The sequence below is a fragment of the Thamnophis sirtalis genome, unplaced genomic scaffold (genome assembly GCF_051295495.1).
Source record: "Thamnophis sirtalis isolate CommonGarterSnake01/CBP01778 unplaced genomic scaffold, rThaSir2_p1.2 scaffold_5, whole genome shotgun sequence".
NCBI lineage: Eukaryota > Metazoa > Chordata > Lepidosauria > Squamata > Natricidae > Thamnophis > Thamnophis sirtalis.
The window spans coordinates 64,789,337-64,810,014 of NW_028261385.1; the positions used below are offsets into that span (position 1 = coordinate 64,789,337).

The 20,678-nt window shown below is 36.1% G+C and overlaps 1 protein-coding gene across 7 annotated transcripts in view; it reads left to right on the top strand.

Moving 5' to 3' along the window:
- The window catches only part of AGTPBP1 (ATP/GTP binding carboxypeptidase 1), a 57,680-nt gene extending 43,784 nt beyond the window's left edge, over window positions 1-13,896 (top strand). For 6 of the 7 annotated variants that reach the window (XM_087715928.1, XM_087715930.1, XM_087715931.1 and 3 more), the window contains 7 exons: window positions 2,176-2,329; window positions 2,913-3,093; window positions 6,638-6,767; window positions 7,451-7,582; window positions 8,657-8,833; window positions 10,479-10,639; window positions 11,929-13,896. In XM_087715928.1, the coding sequence (XP_087572054.1) occupies window positions 2,176-2,329; window positions 2,913-3,093; window positions 6,638-6,767; window positions 7,451-7,582; window positions 8,657-8,833; window positions 10,479-10,639; window positions 11,929-12,106 (1,113 nt within the window). In that variant the 3' untranslated portion in view covers window positions 12,107-13,896. Of the gene's footprint in view, window positions 1-2,175; window positions 2,330-2,912; window positions 3,094-6,637; window positions 6,768-7,450; window positions 7,583-8,656; window positions 8,834-10,478; window positions 10,640-11,928 lie in introns of those variants that run through there. The other variant, XM_087715933.1, reaches the window with a different exon arrangement.
- Window positions 13,897-20,678: the final 6,782 nt, after the last annotated feature.

Consider the following 20,678-nt stretch of genomic DNA (forward strand, 5'->3'; position numbering starts at 1 on the left):
TGCCGCATGGCTTTTTCTGCGACTTCCAAAGCATGGAGTTAGGATGCTGAGTCTTCCGGCAATTGCTGCTCTGGGAGTATGCTCTATGGTTGTGGGCTGGCTGCCGGCAGAGCGTACTCCTAGAGTGGCGGCGGCAGCGGAGATGCCCTGGCTCTGCAGGGAGAGTTAGGCAAGGACATCGTGAGCCTGGTAGGCATGTGAACGGGGAGCAGAAAAGCCGCTGGCGATACCCATAGGTCACTGAATGGCACTGTGCCCAGCTGGAAAGGGGGGTTTGCCGTGAGCATGGTCATCTCATGGCTGCTTTATAGTGCTGCTGCGACAATGCAACACAGCCGTTCGACCCTGAGGCTGTGCCCGGCTCTTCGGGAGCCTGCTCACAAAAGAGCAGCCACCCAGCAACCCCCCTCTCCAGCTGGGCACAGTGCTGCTCACCGACCTAGCGGTATTCCGAAGGTGCCAAGCAATGCAAGCCTTTGCCCCCCACCTTGTTCCCACAGCTTGGCACCTTTGGAATACCGCTAGGTCGGTGAGCGGCGCTCTGCCTGGCCGAAGGGGTGGTGGTTGTCCAGGGGGTTTATTTTTGGGGGAGGGCTTATAAAATTGCTTATAACGTAGTAATTTGTTCTGACCCCCTGACCTGTGAATAAACCAGAACAAAGTCTTGGCTTTTTGCCACTGTTCAATTACTGAGATAATGATTCCTTTGGCTGAGGGCCCAGGCAACTCACGTTCAATAGAGTAGCTCTGCAGCAACCCAGATAGTTCAAACGAAACAATGCAGATAGTCCAAACGAAGCAATGCAGATAGTCCAAATGAACAGACACGGGTAGAATACACAGATAGTTCAAACAAAGCAACGCAGATAGTCCAAACGAACAGACACGGCTAGAATACACAGATAGATTTTCTTAACTACTAATTCGAATGGTTGTTTCCTGCAAATGTCTCCTCCCAATGACTCACCTATAATCTCTCTTGGGAGGGGCCAATAAACAACCACCTGTGCTTAATCATCTTCTGTGAGTCTGCCTACGGAGTTGCTGCTTCCTGCTTCCGTTTCTCAGCCCTTCTCAATCTAGCATCAGGGACAAACTGCCTTTGATCCTCCCCACTGCTCCATGCCTCAGGCTCCTCCAGCCTCTCTGGTCCCTGCTCCGAGTCTGAACCCTGCCCAGGGTCCTCCATATCGTCCAGCGCAGACTCATATGGTTCCTCGCTATCCGAGTCCATTAGCAACTCAACCGGATCCTGTTGGGCCACAACATAAGTAGACTTCTATATGAGTATTGAAATACTGAAACACTGATCACGTAGGCTATTTTCAGTGTAACTTCATTTTTGTTAAGAAATATGCGCCCTCTGGATTATTATTTTCCACTAGTCAGAGAACTTGACTTTTAGGGAATCTTCTGGAACGGGGGAACATCTACTTGATCTTAGTCCCTTTCTTTAAATAAGACATTTCTTTCCATTCATAGAATAGAAAGCCTGCATTTAACTCTTCCCCATAATATCCAACAAAATGGCTTTTACAGCACAGAGTGAACATTTAAATTGCAGAAAGAGAGAATTTACCAACATTTAATCTTTTTATGCCGATAAAGAACATTTGCATTGAAATGGGAAACAATGAATTAGCAAGCTTTGAAAATAAATAAGATATTTTAAAGGTTCCTTCAGATGACATATCATACATTTTTAGTTTGCATATACTGTATAATAATAGTAGTTATACTAACTTAGGTTAAATGCATAGTGAATTTCTTTGATGGCTTTCCATTGTGAAAAAAAATATTTACTTGCAATAGTTTAGTATTTTTATACACTATTGCTAATGATGATACCACAAGTTCCAATATTATGCGTTATCTATTGATTATATCTTAATATAATGTAAGTTTACATCTTGTACAATTCATAAACTCTTTCTTACTAACAATGCAGTTTAATAAATTCAAGCTTCACTATTTTACGTAAGATTTTGCGCCTATAATTATTTTTATTCCTTCATTGCATCTGTACACTAAGACAATACTTGATATTTAAAACATTAGATGCAATATTATAAATGATGAATTTAGAAATTCTGTTAGATATTTTAGCTAAGTTTTTATGCTAAATTAAAGGATAAAAGTGACTCTGAATTTATAAACTTATTTTTCATGATGAAGATGCATCTCCAAAAATTAGAATCCACAAACAATCCTCAGCAGATATATTTTCGGCAACATCTTTTATGTGAGACTCTCTCTGGGAATAACTGTCCTGTAGTAACTATTACAGCCATGCCAGAATCAAATTACTATGAACATATTTGTCAGTTCAGTAAGTATAGCCTTTTCCTTTTGATTATATTCAGAAAGTATCAAATCAAATAAAACCTGTGTTTTCTTTGTACTGTTCAATTATAAGAATCCATAGGCATGCAACAGAAAACATTGGCCACAACCGTTCTCAGTTAATTTGAGGAATGAAAGTTCGAGATATGCTTCAGCAACAGTGGGATTAGGTGGCATTTTTGTGATATTCGGGAAAGAGTACAAAAACCAATTACAAAAAATAATATTTTAGCAAGTAGTATTAAAATTAGCTGTAACCTTGCCACAAAATTTAAAATTCAGTGGAATTTTAAAATAATGTCAGTGCAAACAGATTCTTCCCTCTTCCACTGAATTGATTCAAGGAACATTACACTGATTATAATATTGTGATATAATATGCTGATTATACCTTGTGCTTTCATAAACTTATGCTGCCTGGAAGACTAAAGTTTTTATTTTTATTTTTATGAATATATAACAAGCAGATAATAATGTGATTAATTTGTCAGGGATGTTCTAGTATATTTTTAAGGTCTTTCCAACTCAGTGATGGCTATATCATGCTATTTTATTTGTGCTGTTTTTAGGAAATCGTCCGTATATTTTCTTATCTGCGCGTGTACATCCTGGAGAGACCAATTCAAGTTGGGTTATGAAGGGAACTTTGGAGTATCTTATGAGTAATACTCCTGGTGCCCAGAGTTTGCGAGAATCCTATATTTTTAAAATTGTACCAATGCTTAATCCTGATGGGGTCATCAATGGAAAGTAAGTTTTTGATTACATTTAGCAACAGAGTTCATTCTCCTGTAGTTATCCCAAGATAGCTATGCTTGAAATATAGTTTTTCTACATCAGAACTTTCCTGCAAACTGTATCTTCTAGAATCTTAACTAGCTAACACAGCTATGTTATTTTAAGTGAACAGTTACTTTTCTTCAATCACATGTGTGCATTTAGTAAGTACATTTTTGTTTAAAATAGTATTTTAAGTATATGTTCAGAATCTACTTTCCATAATCGTTTCTCATTTTCAATTATTGAACCAAAAGTAATCACACTGTATGGCACTTTGTGGTGTAATTAAATCAAATATAATGTTAACTTATCCCAAATGAAGATATACCTATTATTAAGCGCAGTGCTGTTACTGTTCCTCCTTCTGACAACCTGCACTCAGGGATGGCTTCCTGCTGTTTTTTTGTGTACCAGTCCGGGAAAATGAAAGCGTGCTTTTTACTTCTTAGCCAATAAGGAATGCTAAGATTAGAAGAGGAATAAGTGCTACAAGGTTGGTATCAGAAGTGAGTCTTAAAATTACTAAAGGACCCTGCAAAGTGTATATCCTAGAGAGACAAATGTAAGCGGAGTCATTCATTCATTCATGGAATTCTGGGAGTTGAAGTCAACACATCTTAAAGTTATCAATATGCTGATCTAGATGTGGTGGCTGTTGAAGATTGGTTTGGTCTTGGAAAAATTAGATATTAAAGAAAATAATACCAATGTTGATGGACCAGATCTGTTACCAACATGATAAGAGGGAAAATGTGGTTTAAGCCCCAAACAAGCAAAAGGTTTGAGCAAAAAGCTCGCACAGAATTTCCCTAATTCACAGTATTAATACATTTTATCTTTTCTATGGAGTTTATTTCTTAATTTGTCTGCATAAATATCCAGACAGAATGCTTATAAAAGCTGGTAATCCTATAATGGACAGGGTAGTGTTACACTGCTTACAGAATGGTGGAAAACATCTGAAACAGTTGTTGATATGAGCCAGAAAAGTATATCAAAACCCATCATAGGACTTGAGCCACCTTTTGCAGATGATCTCTGATGTGGGTTGAAGATGACAGAAAATAAGAGGTTTACTAGTCAGCTGTTAAACTGACAGACAGAAATTGCTGGCAGCATCTTTAAACCCTTTCTTTAATTCTAGATAGCAATAGTTTTTAGAACTACAGAGGGATTATACACATTAAGAGTATTAAATATAAAGCATAAATATGCATAGAGAAGCTTGAGCTACACAATTGAGTAGACAAAAGTTCAGTACCATTGCAAAAAAATCTCAAGCTACCTTGCTTATCTTTGAATGGACAAAGGGAAGAGGGAGCTGTGGAATGAACATTCTGATTATAAATTACAATATGTTTATAAATCTTGTCTGGAAAAGCAAAACAGATGCTGCCTATTTGTTTAATTAAAAAAATTGTTGAAATAATCTTTTGTACTGAGTTTTCTATTAAATCCCCAAAACCCATACAATATGATGTGATTTGCAGTAAAGGCTGACTTCAATAGGCAAAATGTACTAACAATTCCTTAGGGAAATTCCTCTTAGTACAATCTGCTTTCTTTATCAATGAGAGGTAATCCAGAGACGTTAATTCTTCTGCTACTGCCTGAGGCTTGTTACAACATTAAAAAGTATTTCAGCTAAATCCAGGAATTTCAGTAGGAGATAATATCCGTCTAGGCAAATGGCTATTAATATGAAGCACATTTTTACTTTATAGTAAAATCTATAGAATTTCCTTCCATGAATCTTGCTCCTATATTGTATTAATATCTCTAAGATTTAAGTATAATCCTTTGTGTATTCTGCTCAATTCAGTGGGATTTATTCTCTCCATAATTTCTCCCCTGGGCTGACTGAAGCCAAGCATCCTATCCCTCACATTAGACTGATTTCAGCCAAGTCTGCTACACTTAACCCAGCTGTCTTTTATTTAAAAGTAATAATGAACTGTTCAGTTCTAAGGCAGAAGTCTCATCTGCTGAGCTTTGACAAGGTCCAGCAGAGTTTCTCTTATCCTGAAATGGCCTGACTTTATTTATAATGCTGAGGGAAAATGCTGGCTTGTTTGTTTTTTACAGACCCAGAGGACTAGTGTTTCATTTCCATGATGTAAAAATATTTTGGCGCATCTAGTGTCATGCTTTGAAGTTCACACAATCAAAGAGCATTTATCTCTCGGATTTAAACTTCATGGAAAGCTAAATGACACAATTCATTTGGATCAATAAGCGTTAAAGCCTTTATTCAGATTCTGAATCACTCTAAGAATTAAAGAGTTGACTCCTATTTTCAATGCTACATAATTGAGAGTTTCAGTTGACCTGGCACCTTCAGAATGATTTAATTTGTAATTTTAAAAATGATTGGGTAAATCTAGATTTAGTAATGCTTAATGAGTACCCTATGAGATCAAGTAAACACAGTGGCAGGTTTCAAAAATTTTTAGAACCTCTTCTGTAGGTGTGGCCTGCTTTGTGGGAGTGGCTTGCTGGCCATGTGATGGTGGGAGTGGCTTTCCGGCCATGTGACTGGATGGGAGTGGCTTGCCGGCCATGTGACTGGGTGGCCAACTTGTAAAATGTGGTGAAACTCACTTAACAACGCTCTTGCTTAGCAACCAGAATATTGGCTCAAAAACTCTGGCATTTGAAGCACTCAAGTCTTAAAGTTGTCAAGTTACAAGATCCTTGCACCCCTAACCCTTTAGAAAAAAAAACCCCAGGGGTGTTCAGACTTGACAGCTTTAAGACTTGTGGACTTCAACTCCCAGAATTCTTCCTCTCACTCTTCATCTTGATAATGTGCAGACGGGCAGGGGGAGGGAGCTAGAACCAGTTCTAAACTGCACTGTAGATTTGTGGAACCTCTTCTATAAAAGAGGTTAGAACTGGCAGGAAACCACTCCTGAGTAAACATTATAAAAGTCCTGCGATTTCACTGTTTCTGTTTTAAACTTCAATAAGTCTGAATGTAAGGCTGATGAGATAAATAATAACTTTTTCTGCAAATGAGCACTTTCTGAAATGCCACTCCAGCTATAATACAAAAAGAAAAAGAAAAAACATAAAATGGGTAGAAACCTAGAAAGTAAATCAATGACACTTCTGAAAAACTATTTTCTCCTATTCACAGTTTAAAACAATGTCTGCTATTGGGACCATTTGTCAAGGGTGGTTTGACAAAAGAACACAGAATACAGGCGTGGTAGCTTTGTCTTTCCACCAATTTGATTCAGTTTATCTGACTTAAAATATTAAATGCTTGAAACAGCATTTTAGATCAAGAGTGTCCAACCTTGTCACCCTTAAAACCTGTAGACATGTTGGCTGGGGAATTCTGGGAGTTGAAGTCCACAGGTCTTAAAGTTGCCAGTGTTGAACATCTCTGCTTTAGAAGAATTTCCTTTCACTTGCAGTGAAATTGTTAACATCCACACAAATTTTAACATTCATTTTCTTGGAGAATGAAATAGTTATAATGGATGATTTTTTAATTTTTGTTTTATAGCCATCGCTGTTCCTTAAGTGGGGAGGATTTGAATAGGCAGTGGCAAAACCCAAACCTGGATCTGCACCCCACAATTTATCATGCCAAAGGTCTGCTTCAATATTTGGCAGCTATAAAACGTTTGCCATTGGTAAGCATGTGATTTCTTAGTTAAGAAAAAAGATCACTTAAAATGTGAACTTTACATTTAAAAGATGTGCAGGTAATGGCAGTTAAAACTCCCTTAATTCTTTGTAAAAGCATTAAGGAATTGCCTTCTTGGTCATGTTACTGGTGGTTTTAGAACTGTGCTGGAGAAAAATTAATAACAGTGAAATTAGTTACAGTAACTGTGAAATATGGCAGGAATAATTCAGCTCCTATTATAGGACCATTCATCTAAGACTATAAATATTCACTTATTTATCATTTTAAAAACGTGAAAGAAGCAGACATATGAACAATCAATAGTATGTACTATTTCCTGACTTGATTTTTAAATTTTCTTTAAAATTAAACAAAATATGTCTTTATTAATGGTGTAGAATACCTTATTGAGTTGTAAATTCACATTTAACCACCTGAAATTATATTTTTACAAGAAATTTGTGAAGAACTATAACTGACAAGCTTGATCTAAATTGTTTATTAAAAATTCTTTTTTAAATGTTAATAAAAATAACTTAAATTAATACATCTATCGGAAGATTTTACTCAAGGGTTCATATTACTGAATGCATTCGTTTTCTAAAGGATCTTATTGCTTGTTTCTAGATAGATGGTTGAATTTTATGTTGAATACACCTTTAATTTTTGAAAAATACTTTTTTCTAGGTTTTTTGTGACTATCATGGCCATTCTCGCAAGAAAAATGTATTTATGTATGGCTGTAGCATCAAGGAAACAATATGGCACACTAATGTTAGTGCTGCGTCTTGTGATCTGATTGAAGACCTTGGTTATAGGGTAAGTAGATATTTGTGTGTATATGCAGGTAGGTACATGCCTAAGGTTTATGGTTTGTGTTTCTTTTATCAGTACTATTTTCATTGAATAATAGTTTGCTAACAGTAGTGTAAACAGAGGTTAAATTCTAACTAATATTTAAACAAAATAAAATTGGAAACATGACTAAAACTCAGCTCAGAATATTTATTTTATATTCCAGAGTTTTCATTTAAAACTGCCAGTATATTCAGTACATGAACAATCAGATTATGATAACCAAAGACACCCCAAAGGCTAATGAATGTATAATGGCATGATAAAATCAGCATCTAATTGCTGGGAGAGCTTGAATAGTCAGGAGATGACTGGGATAGATGAACTAATATCTGAATCAGTATACATCAATTTCACATGGAGACAAAAGAAGAATGCTGTGTAGAGGAATAATAATCAGTCTAAAATATTTTTAAAAGATTTTTTTAAAAAAAAACCAACATTAAGAAAGTCATTAATTGAATAGTGTTCATCTAGCATGGAGCTTAAAGAAAAGGAATTTAAGAGCTTGGCCAACCAAGACTCATTCTAGTCTGGCATTTTGGTCTCACTTTGGGTAGTCATATGCTTATAAGCTGGAAACGGATTCATATTTGTTTCTCTACATTTGGCATTTGGATGACTATCCTTCTACTCAGAAGTAACTTTAAGTCTTCAAGGCTAATAATCCTTGATATGCCTCTATCGAATCCTCTTTTAAAGCAATCTATGTTAGTGGCCACCAACACATCTTGTGGTAACAAATGTGCTGTGTGAAGAAAAAGGATTTTCAGAAATCTTCAAAAAATGCCATGCCATAACAGAGTCCATAGATTTTCCAGTATCAAGAAAAACTCCATACTTTCTGATATCAGAGCTATTTTATCTTTGGTTCTGGGTTCTCCATACAGCACTGCTTTGTAATTTGCACTTCCTATTGACATACAGTATATTCCCTTACCATTCAGAGGGAGATGTCTGTACCCAAATTTATACTTTAAGGATATATAAGCCACAGAGATTTTTTCTATAATATTTGTTGTTACTTATTTTTGGTAGACTCTCCCTAAGATTCTGAGCCAGGCAGCCCCAGCATTCAGTATGAGCAGCTGCAGTTTTGTTGTGGAAAAATCAAAGGAATCTACAGCACGCGTTGTAGTGTGGCGAGAGATAGGTGTTCAAAGAAGTTACACCATGGAAAGCACATTGTGTGGATGTGATCAAGGGAAATACAAGGTAAAGTAGCATTTTTTATTAATACATCTGAAGAATTACAATTGGTACTGGATAGTACTTGAATTCATTTCAAAGGAGCTTGGAATTATGTTGGCTCTTGCACATCATGTAATTTAATGAACAGACTCCTAAATAGTTAACATTCTTTTGATGAAGAAAACCATTCACATAATCTAGAATGTGCATTCAATATAATTCATATATAGTCTAGAATATGGAAGATGCCCTTGTGTTCATTTGGTCATAAAAGTTATTTAATCATGGTTTCTGTTTTCCCTAAAAAGCATTCTTTGTGGTCCTCAGATTATGATGGCAGTAACAACAGGTATTGCCATCACTAAGTGATGCAGTGGTAAAGTTTGACATTACATGACTGTATCACTTAATGATGGCAATTTTGGACTCTCCTGGTTGCTGCGGCGATCTCAAAATGCATGCACTGTTAAGCAGGAAGAAGTGGGGGTCCTAGATAAAGAACACAGGGGCATCGCCAGGAATTGCTGCAGGAGGAGGCGGAGGGGGCGAGAGGTTTAGAGGTTTTATTCAACTTGTATGCCGCCCTATTCCCGAGGGACTCAGGGCGGCTAACAAAACCGAAAGGGAAGGGGAACAATACAAAAGGAAAGAAAACAAAAACAAGCAACAATACAGAAGCAATTTAAAAAGTCTCAACAAGCACACCAGTTCGAGTGGGGATGGAACTCAGCAGCCCCAGGCCTGCTGGAACAGCCAGGTCTTAACGGCTTTAAGGAAAGCCTGAAGGGTGGTGAGGGTCCGAATCTCCACGGAGAGATCGTTCCAGAGGGCCGGAGCAGCCACAGAGAAGGCCCTCCTCCGGGTAGTTGACAGCCGGCATTGGCAGGCAGATGGAATTCGGAGGAGGCCTAGTCTGTGGGATCTAATGGGTCTTTGGGAGGTAATCGGCAGGAGGCGGTCTCTCAAGTACCCAGGTCCAATACCATGTAGGGCTTTATAAGTGACAACTAGCACCTTGAAGCGTATCCGGAGACCAATAGGCAGCCAGTGCAGCTCGCAGAGGATAGGTGTAACGTGGGTGTACCGAGGCGCACCCACGATCGCTCGCGCGGCTGCATTCTGAACAAGCTGAAGTCTCCGAACACTCTTCAAGGGCTGCCCCATGTAGAGCTCAAGAGAGCCAGTCCAGGCTGTACATGAGTCACGGAAGGCTAGAGGAGTGATTGGGAAGGCCAGTGCAGGCTTCATGGGAGGCTAGGGGAGGCTCTGGTGCAGACTATGTGTGAGTCATGGAAACCTGGGAGGACCAGTGCAAGCAGCACATGAGTCATGGGAGGCCAGGGGAGGGACGGGGAAGGAACTGAAAAGTATTATGCAGTGTTACTCATTTGAAGTGTACATGGCAGAGAATCGTGGATTCATATGCCATTCCTCCATTTCTGCCCACAGTCTTTTTATGTTGGGGAGGATTTTAAGCACATCCAATTCGATTCACAAAGAATCCCCCTCGAGATGCTCCCATTTTGTGCAGGAAGTTGTACATATAAAAATATTGGCAGCATTTGCTACCTCTTTTCTTTCAGTTATGCGTCTTGAGTAAATAGTGAATTATATACGTGCAGAAAGGAAATTGCACTGAACTATTTAACGCTGTATGTTTTCTCATTAGGGCTTACAAATCGGGACACGTGAACTGGAAGAGATGGGAGCCAAATTCTGTACTGGTTTATTGCGTTTGAAAAAACTGACATCGCCATTGGAATATAATCTGCCATCTACTCTTTTGGACATTGAAAATGAATTGATTGAATCTAGTTGTAAAGTGACAAGGTAGGAAAAAAATCACGTTTAAATTTTTTTGCCAGAGGCTTATTTGGATTAAAAAAAAAAAAAGACTATAGTGGCAGGTAGCTTTTATTGTAAATTAACTCCAAACAGATTAATGAAATAGGAATTTGGATCCAGAAATCAAAGTATTGCTTGCAAACTGTAGCCAAGGGATTACATTGCTGTGTTTATGCATACATGTGAAGAATGGCCAGCAGCTGTACTGTAGTAAACACACACTGTTTTGATCTACCTAGCTGAGTGTGGTCAACTACTTAAATTCTAAAATATAAACTTTGCAAGATACAATATATTTTTTTCTATTCTTTAATCTTTTTTAATACCTAACGTTACAGGCTTGGGGGTTAGGCTTTACATTACAATGAAATCCTGAGATACATTTTGGTGAAATATAATGTTAGGTCAATGGTGCCAAAAATGCTTTGAAATGGAACCTCATTTTGGAGTATCTTACTAATAAGCTTTGGAGAATAGTGGGTTCATTTATTCATTTGAAATATTTTAATGCTTTTTGTTTTGGAGGCAGAGCAATATGAAATTAAGAGGAGGTTGTGTGGGCGTATGCCTTCAAATCAGAGTTGACTCTTGGTGATTGTCTAAACCAATCCCCCCAGATTTCTTGACAGGATTTTCAGAAGTGATTTGAGATTGCTTTCTTCCTAGGACTGAGAGACAGTGACTGGCCCAAGGTCACCTTGCTGTCTTTATGCCCAAGATCATGTTATAATGTTAGGTCTCCTGATCTTTAGCCTGGTGCCTTAACAACTACACCAAACTCGATCTCTGCCTCTGTGCATTATTTTTATTTTCTCCCAATGAATAAACTTTGGGAGGTGGAGTAAGGTGGGTAGGATTGACTTTGTAATAAACTAAATAAGCTTTTGCAATCATTCCTCATCTATAAAATCTATTTTCAAAGAAAATTGTCTCTTGTAGCATGAAGAGAAAGCCTAATACTGTGAAAAAAATTGATGCTATTGAAAAAATATTTTGATTAGCTTTCTAAAATTCAGTTGTGCTTAGTCATCCCTAGTATTTGGTTTCTGTTTTTTTAATTAACGTTCAATTCAACATAAAACATATAGTTCTGCAGGTCTTCAGTATACAAGTACATAAATGTTGTTTTCCCAAACTTGACCTACGCTACCTGAAAAAGAAATTAACGATAGGAATAATTTGTAAATACCAAATGATATCTATATTAAATTGTTGTATTTCCATGAATTACATTCCATTTTAATTAACCAGAGTGTTTAATATGTTTGCTGTAGCCCCACTACTTATGTTCTAGAAGAAGATGAACCTCGCTTCCTTGAAGAAGTGGACTATAGCGCTGAGAGCAATGATGAGCCAGATATTGACTTGGCAAATAATGCTGGAGACTATGAGCCCTGTCTTCAAGAAGATGGACTCTCTGACTCTGAAATTACGAGGACACATTTGCCTTGAGATATTCTTGGTACATGAAGGAGCAAACTACTGTGGCTTATTTAAAAGGAACATGGTGGGTTATTTCACCTTGGGGTTTTGCTAAAGCAGATAAACTGCAGTCAACCCAGTTTGAAAACAATAAATGCTTCTGGCTTTTAAAACAATTGGCATTTGTTTTATTTGAGCAATTTAATTTTTATCTTAGCATTGAAATTAATTTGTCCCGGATGCCTGCTAGTTAACGCTGCATGGCTTTTTGCTTTCGTCCACATAATCAGTAAAATAAAAGAAGTAATTTCTAAGATGTAATTGGCAAACCAGAAGGTAGGAGTTAACCTAATTCCTGTAGCACAAGATGTCACACACAGTTTTATCGGGAAGATTTTGCATTTGTGTGCAGGGTTTTAATTCTGTGATTTTGTTTTGGTTTTGTTTTTGTTTATTGGATGTAACACAAGGATTTTTAAAAAAATATTTTGTACTGAACAGATGAAAAATAGATCTTCTCATTGCTACATATTTTAAGCCTTAGATTGACATGGTTTTGCTACAGCCTTAATTTAAAATTGGCAATATTCACATTTATAGTTGAGGAAAGAATTATACCTGCAGAAAGATTTTATGTACGGAGTAACATTTTGAGAGTGGAAAGTGTCACATTCAGGTGTGCGTGCAGCTTTTTCTCCTTGTCCCCTAGTACAGTTTTACGTGTCATAATATTTCTCTGTGTGAAAACACTCCACAGAAAATACAGGAGAGAGTATTTAGGCATGGATCTTTCCTTCCTGAAATGCAGGATTTTTTCCCTGTGTGAAGGAAAATCAGTTACATATCTCTCAGCCTATGTTTTAAGGTGGTATCATCCATCAGCTTTTTGTGAAAAAATAAGCCTTGTGTACCCATGCTGACTATAAAGTATATATTTATGTTAACACTAAACTCATAACCAAATTCTTTCTGAGGTTCATATAAAGCTTGGAGAAAATAGGTGTTCTTTGTAAGCATAACAATTTCATTGTATGTATATTTCGTGATACAAATTCTAGATCCTTTTCCATATTTAATATAGCCAATATGAGCTCAAAGTGCTCTGGATACAAAGCATATACTTATATATATATCTTATTGTGGATTGTGGAAGAATAATGGTGTCCATTTGGGTGGAAGTTGCTTTATAGTCTCTTGAACTATGTAATCCAGAAAAAAATTAAGCATGCTGAATTCCAATTTTAAAATATCTAAGCATATAGAGCCTGTGAATATTACATTTTTCTGATGTCTGCTTTATCTTCCTACCTCCTGAGTTCTATATTTTATTGAAATATTTAAAACTAAAGGTAATATGACATTGGAACTAATATCAGAGGATTGGAGGCCAGATCTTTGTAGTATTAGCCAATCCTATCAATCTTGGAATAAATCCACACTCCTTTTTTATTTCCTTGTGTTGGTGCTTATGCTAGAGGGGATGGTCTGGATTTTTCTTAACTAAAACAACTTGCCTCATGTAAAGAGAGATCATTTTATCACTGTCCCCTCATTGCCAAAGGAAGCAATTAAAAACAGAATCAAATCAGTTTTAAGAGATATATGTTTGGTCTTCTGCGTTCCCACCTCCCGCCCAAGCTAGACATATTTCACAGTTAGATAAAATTAATACAGGAAATATACCAATGTACAAGAAAATATAATATATTCATTGATTTTTTTAAAAAATTAATCCAAACCAGAACTTTGCTACTCAGATAGGATAAACTAAGTGTTCTGTCTACAAAGAAAATGCAGTCCCGCTTTAAGTGAGATGAAAGGATTTATGATTCTTGTTTTCTGGAATTAAAATAAATAAATAAATGCCTTCTAGCCATAGTAGCATGTTAGAAACAGCAGATACCCAGACCTGCATTTAAATTGTGGATTAGATTATAAAGGGGTGCCCTTTATCAAATCAAGGAGGGTTGTACAGATGTACTGAGCTGACTCTATGTGTATTTGTTCTTTGTTTGGTTGTAAAGAATTTATTGTGCAGTAAGGAAATGAGTGACTAATTAAACCATATTGATATAACAAGTTGTATTAATTTTTCCAGCCTCTTAACTGAAGCAGATTAAAGAGTCTTGTAGTTAATCTTTTGAACTTTATGAATATTTTGCTATATTTTTTAAATCTTTGAATGTATTTTCATATAGTTTTGTTTTTACAAAATGATTTTGATGCAAATATGATATGAAACACCACATATATTAAAATATATACATTTGAGTTGTACTTTGTCAACTTCTGGGACTTTCATAGACGGACAAAGAAAATTATGTATCTGTAATGCTTATTTCTTTTAATGAAGCCTTCCTTTTTAAATATTGTACTGTATCTCACAGACAAAAATATGTGCCAACTATCAGATGTCAGTTGTATGTGGAATATTATTTTAGTCATAACTGAATAATGACAACAAAGGCTCAAATTAGACTGGCAAATATAATGTAGTTTGTATAAAAGCCAGAAAGCCCAAGTTTTATTATAAGAATCCATTGTAATCCTGTAATTATAAATTGTGGCAATATTACTGTGTATGACCTAATTCCAGAGAGATAATTTATCAAGTAAATGTATAATAAAATAATTATCATCACCTGCTTTCTCTACATATTGGAGGAATGGGTCTTGGGGGGGGGAATTGGAAATCAATATGCAATGTCATATCACAGTTTAAGAAGAAGTGTTCATAAATTCATAAATTTTTAGATTTAGATGTTTAAAAAAACTTGAATAGCAAATTTAAGGGGGTTTGGATTTCTCTTGTTTCAAAAAAATCATATTAATCCTATCTCAGGGCTTGTACTATATTTGAGATCTCTTGCCTGAAAGTCGCAGAAAAGTGTGAGATACAGAGACTGGAATCTTTCATCAGTGGTACTACCGATAGTTCTTTTAAAAAAAAAACACAAATACACAACACATAACATAAAAGCCTCTTCAACTACACACACTGTGTTGATTGGTTACAAAGTCTTTGTGTCCTTTCCATAGTCCTCACTTGAATTTTATCAATATTCACATATTGACAATCAAGATATCTTTGTATACATTGTTATTATGCTTCCTCCTATTCTAGGTCATTCAATCATTTTAGAATTGATAACATTCGCTAATAATTTCCAATTCCATGTCCCCCCCCCATTATTAGTATCATCAATCTAATATACTTGTATACAAATTGTTATAATTATTAAACATCCATTAAGCCTAGTTATTATGATATCCTTTCAATATAAGGCATATTAAATTTGAAGTAAATTTATATTATGACATTTATTACATCATCCTGAAATATTCAATGATATTACATCTTTATATTCTATTCTATATAGAATTATTTATCTTTTATAAAAAGTCTTTTCAACATCATCTCCATGATTGTCATACAGTTTGTATAAGATTTTGTATTATCAATCTAGTATATATAAATGCTTTGTTATTATTAATCATTTATTTGACTATAGCTATTATTACGTTATACATAGCACTCAAAATTTAACTATATTTAACTAAATTTATTGTGATATTCTATTTTAGCATTGATAACATCTAATAATTTTCAATTCCATATTTTTCCCCATTATTAGTATCATCAATCTAATACTTGTATACAAATTGATATAATTATTAAACATCCATTAAGCCTAGTTATTATGATATCCTTTCAATATAAGGCATATTAAATTTGAAGTAAATTTATATTATGACATTTTATTACATCATCCTGAAATATCCAATGATATTACATCTTTATATTCTATTCTATATAGAATTGTTTATCTTTTCTAAAAAGGCTTTTCAATATCATCTCTATGATCGTCACTTACAGTTTGTATAAGATTTCGTATTATCAATCTAGTATATATAAATGCTGTTATTATTAATCATTTATTTGACTATAGCTGTTGTTACGTTGTACATAGCACTCAAAATTTAACTACATTTAACTAAAATTTATTGTGACATTTCATTTCATCATCCTGTATCCTTCCAGAGATAGTGTAGTCCAATATCTCTTGCCATTTGTAAAGTCTGTATTCTGTTTTCTTGATAAGTCTTATGTGGACTTCTCTTAAGAACTTGTTGTTCATTGCATGTCTTATAAGAATTTGAAACTCTCTGCTCTTTTTATCAGCTTAACTTTTGTTATCATTAGTGCTTCTGCCAAGATTATTCTTATTATTTCTGCCAAATTTTCTCTCCTTTCTTCATCTATTTTCTGACATCCAAAATGAAGTTTCGGTTCATCAATTTCTCCTTTCCGTATTTTACACTTGTCATTTCCCTCCACTCTCAGTTTGCTGTCAGTGTCAACAACTTTCTTATCACTTTCATATGTCTCTGTTATTTTTTCAGTTCTGTCCTCAAACTTCATCGCTATCCCCATACACTCTGTATTTGATCTATAATTTCAAGTCTCTTTAATTCTCTCTGTAATTATTAAAACTTTTTGAATTTCTAGGAAAATTCTTTGTAAAGTTAGTGCCTTTTCTTCTTCACATTGTGCCATTTTCCAGTTTATAAACACTCCCAAACCATCCGAGACTTTTTAGGTCAAACAAATTCAGGGGAGTTTTTCAAATCAAAGCTTTCTCTTTCCTTCAAAGGAACACCTGTATCAACAAAACGTCTTCCACTGAGTCTTTCAGTAAATAAAGCTTATAGCTTTATCAGATATTGCCAAGCCTCTAGCCACTACATGGCAGTGTTACCTCTTTTCCACCTGTTTCTGCCTCTCTGTAAGCACCAAGTTCCAAGAGAGGAAAAGAAAAAAAGTGTAAGAATTACGCTCCACCCAAGCCTTACTAGAGAAGAAGCTTTTAATCCACAAATACAAAAAATTGAGAAAGTATAGAGGAAGAGGAGAAAAAAAGAGACCAGTCCAGTTTAAAAGTAAGAGGCATTTGTAAAGAGTCCATCCATAGAAAACAAAGTTAAGGTAGAAAAGATAACACGATCATCTTAAACCAGAGTTAATTCCCCACTTATTTTCTTCTGTCTTCAATTTTATATTAAATTCCAATTCTTTTGGGTTTTCCCTTCTCTAGTAATAAATTTTTTTCTCACCAATTCAACACCACTCCTGTATTACTTCTGTTTCAGAGGCTTGTCCCAACCTTCTGCAGTCATTTTGGTTGCTTCTCTTGTAGCTGGCAAAAAAAGCTTTCTCCTGGATCAATTGGGCTTTGCGATGCCCCTGAGATCAGCAGGACATGCTCTTCTCTATCACTGTTCCTTCAGAACAGTTTAGGTCCAAAAAGACCATCCAGGAACAGAGATATCGACAGCAATCCTGTAGCCCCAAGATTGCATGTTGTGTTGTTGCGACGTCAAGCCCCGCCCATTCCTACAGATAGTTCTTGATGTACAAAATTCATTTAGTAATCTTGAAGTTACAACAGCACCAAAAAAAGTGACTTACAACCATTTTTTACGACTGTTGCAGCATCCACATGGTTACATGATTTACATTCGGATGCTTGACAACTGACTCACATTTAGCAGTTAGCAGTTAGACTTATATACCGCTTCATAGGGCTTTCAGCCCTCTCTAAGCGGTTTACAGAGTCAGCATATTGCCCCCACAGTCTGGGTCCTCATTTCACCCACCTCGGAAGGATGGAAGGCTGAGTCAACCTTGAGCCGGTGAGATTAGAACCGCTGAACTGCAGATAACAGTCAGCTGAAGTGGCCTGCAGTACTGCACCCTAACCACTGTGCCACCTCGGCTCCCTGTCACATTTATGACAGTTGCAGTGTCCTGGGGTCACGTGATCCCCTTTTGTGACCTGACAAGCAAAGTCAATGGGGTAATCAGATTCACTTAACAACCATGTCAGTAACTGCAGTGATTCTGTTAACTGACAAGAAAAGTCGCAAAAGGGGGCAAAATTCACGTAGCAAATTTCTCACTCAGCAACATAACTTTTGGGCTCAATTGTGGTCGTAAGTCAAGGATTACCTGTATAACTCTGGAGATCCCAAGAAAGGGTCTGGTGGGTTCTATACCATAGATTTAAATATTAAATAGAATTCTTGCCAAATGAATAGATAAAGAGCAGGAACATCAAGTTCACCTCCTATTATGGCTACCCTTTGTTATGCATAACTGCAGATAAGAGGCAAAGAAAAGAAAAAGCTGAAACTCCTGCAGATTTAAAAGCAATTTAATCTCAATTACATTTCAAACTGTTTTCTTCCTTTAGTTTATACAGGTAGTTCTCAACTTATGACTACAATTGAGCCTCACATTTCTGTTGTTAAGTGAGACAGTTGTTAAGTGCATTTTACTCCATTTTATCACCTTTCTTGCCACTGCAGCCATTAAATTAGTAATCCGTTGTTAAGTGAATCTGGCTTCCACATTGACTTTGCTTGTCAGAGGTTCATAAACGGTGATCACATGACCCTGAGACCTGCAACTGTCATAAACATAGAGCTTTAAATCAAGGATTGGAGAATTAGAACACATAAATTGTAGCATTATTTTTTTAGAATTCTGGTGGCTTCATTTTGTACAACACCAAGTTTATATGGCAGTGAAAAAGGGAAAAACAGATGTTAGGAACTTTGGGTCATATATGATGAAGACTCCACACATTATAAGAAATGAAGAAAATTCACAAATTAGAGACTACTCTAGCATATTAAAGTATAAGTTGTCTGCCAATAGTAAAGGAAGTTTCCTTGCATGTGAATAGAGTATCAAATGGCTAGTACAGCAGCATAGGGCTTAGGTTAGTACCAATATACATTAAGATTGGAATTCTTGGAGGGGCGCTCTATTTCTATTGAAGCTTTCTTAAAGTGCCTCTTTGAAGTGGTGTTGCAAAGTGAACAATGTCCTATTTCTAAGGATCAAATCAGGGTATTGCTTTGTTATAAGCTAATAGTCTTATTAGCTTGCACATCAGGGTTGGCTTGCAACTCCATTCTTTATTTCTTTAATTTAGCTAAAGTTTAGTTTAGCTTCCAGAAGTTGTATGAGCTCATCACTGGAGGTTTTCAAGAAGAGGTTGGACAACCATTTGTGCGAAACAGTACAGGGTCTCCTTTCGAGCAGGAGGTTAGACTAGAAGACCTCCAAAGTTCCTTCCAACCCTGTTATTCTATTTCTAGGTTATTGTCACCTGTCAATAAATTTGAATTAGCCTTTTTGTTTCTTTTTCATTTAGATGGTTCTATCTTAAGTTCCCCCTCTAGTTCAGTTTCCTTTACAGAAAATATTCTTTATAAAAACCTCTTCCTACCACAATAATAGATTTTGAGACTTAACGAGTGTACATACTGCCAGCATCTGAGTTTCAATACACATCTTCAATGGGAAAGACTTTGCTAGTCTAGAAATAATATATACCCCCAACAACCTACGCCTTTGGAATAAAAAAAGTTTTGTTCTTTAGAACTACAAGACACCAAAGGAAGAATCTTCCTGAATTGGAAGTGAGGTGTATCAGAGGTGATATTCAGCAGGTTCTGACCAGTTCTGGAGAACTGGTAGTGGAAATTTTGAGAAATTCAGAGAACTGGTAAATACTACCTCTGATTGGCCCCACCCCCATCTATTCTCTGCCTCCCGAGTCCCGGCTGATCGGGAGGAAACAGGGATTTTGCAATAACCTTCCCCTGGAGTGGGGAGAGAATGGAGATTTTACAGTATCCTTCCCAGGGGTGGGTTGCTGCTGGCATTACTACCAGTTCGGCATGCAAAAAAGCCACTTCGGATCTTTCCCCGACTATGGCCACCAAGCCACGCCCACCAAACCATGCCACACCCACCAAGTCATGCCAAAAGATCCCATAGTAAAAAAAAAAATGAATCCCACCACGGGGGTATACCATTGTCAACACCTCCGGTGAACATCTGGAATTAAATCAATAAGTATAAATGGAGATCTAGCATCATCCTGTGAAATTCAGATAGGAATGTATCTAGTGCCCATTATTGCCACAAGTATTTAAGATTGGTTTTGGAAGTTAGGGCAAAATGAGTGGACAATGGGGGCTAACATTTAAAAATTCATAAATTGAGAGCATCTGAAGATGATGTGTTGGTGTTAGAAGATTTATTGAAAAGGATAGATTTACTACTGATAATTTTTTAAAAAAAAATGATATACTAGCTGTGACAGTCTTAAAGAGAATGTCTATAAAATGATGTATAGATATTTATCACTAGAAATATTGTCAAAAATGTAAGCACCCAGAAGGGTCTTTTTGCTACATTTGGTGGATTATAAAAAGCTAACAATTATTGGCCTAAAATATATAATGTTAAATCAAAACAATGTGAAGGTCAATATATACAGTTTAGATGAGACATTTTTTGTTAGGATTTATTAACAAAAGTTTGGGAAAATGTCATGGTACTTTGTTCTTATATAATAATATAATAATAATGTTCAACAGTAAAAGGATATATTGATACCTACAATTGAAAAGTGGTTGTTCAAACTAAGAAAACTTTATTCAATATTAATTGGTAGCCCCTTTTGGGACTTTTTGCATGAACCAAAAAATGAAAATCACATGTATTTCATAGTTTTCCATATGA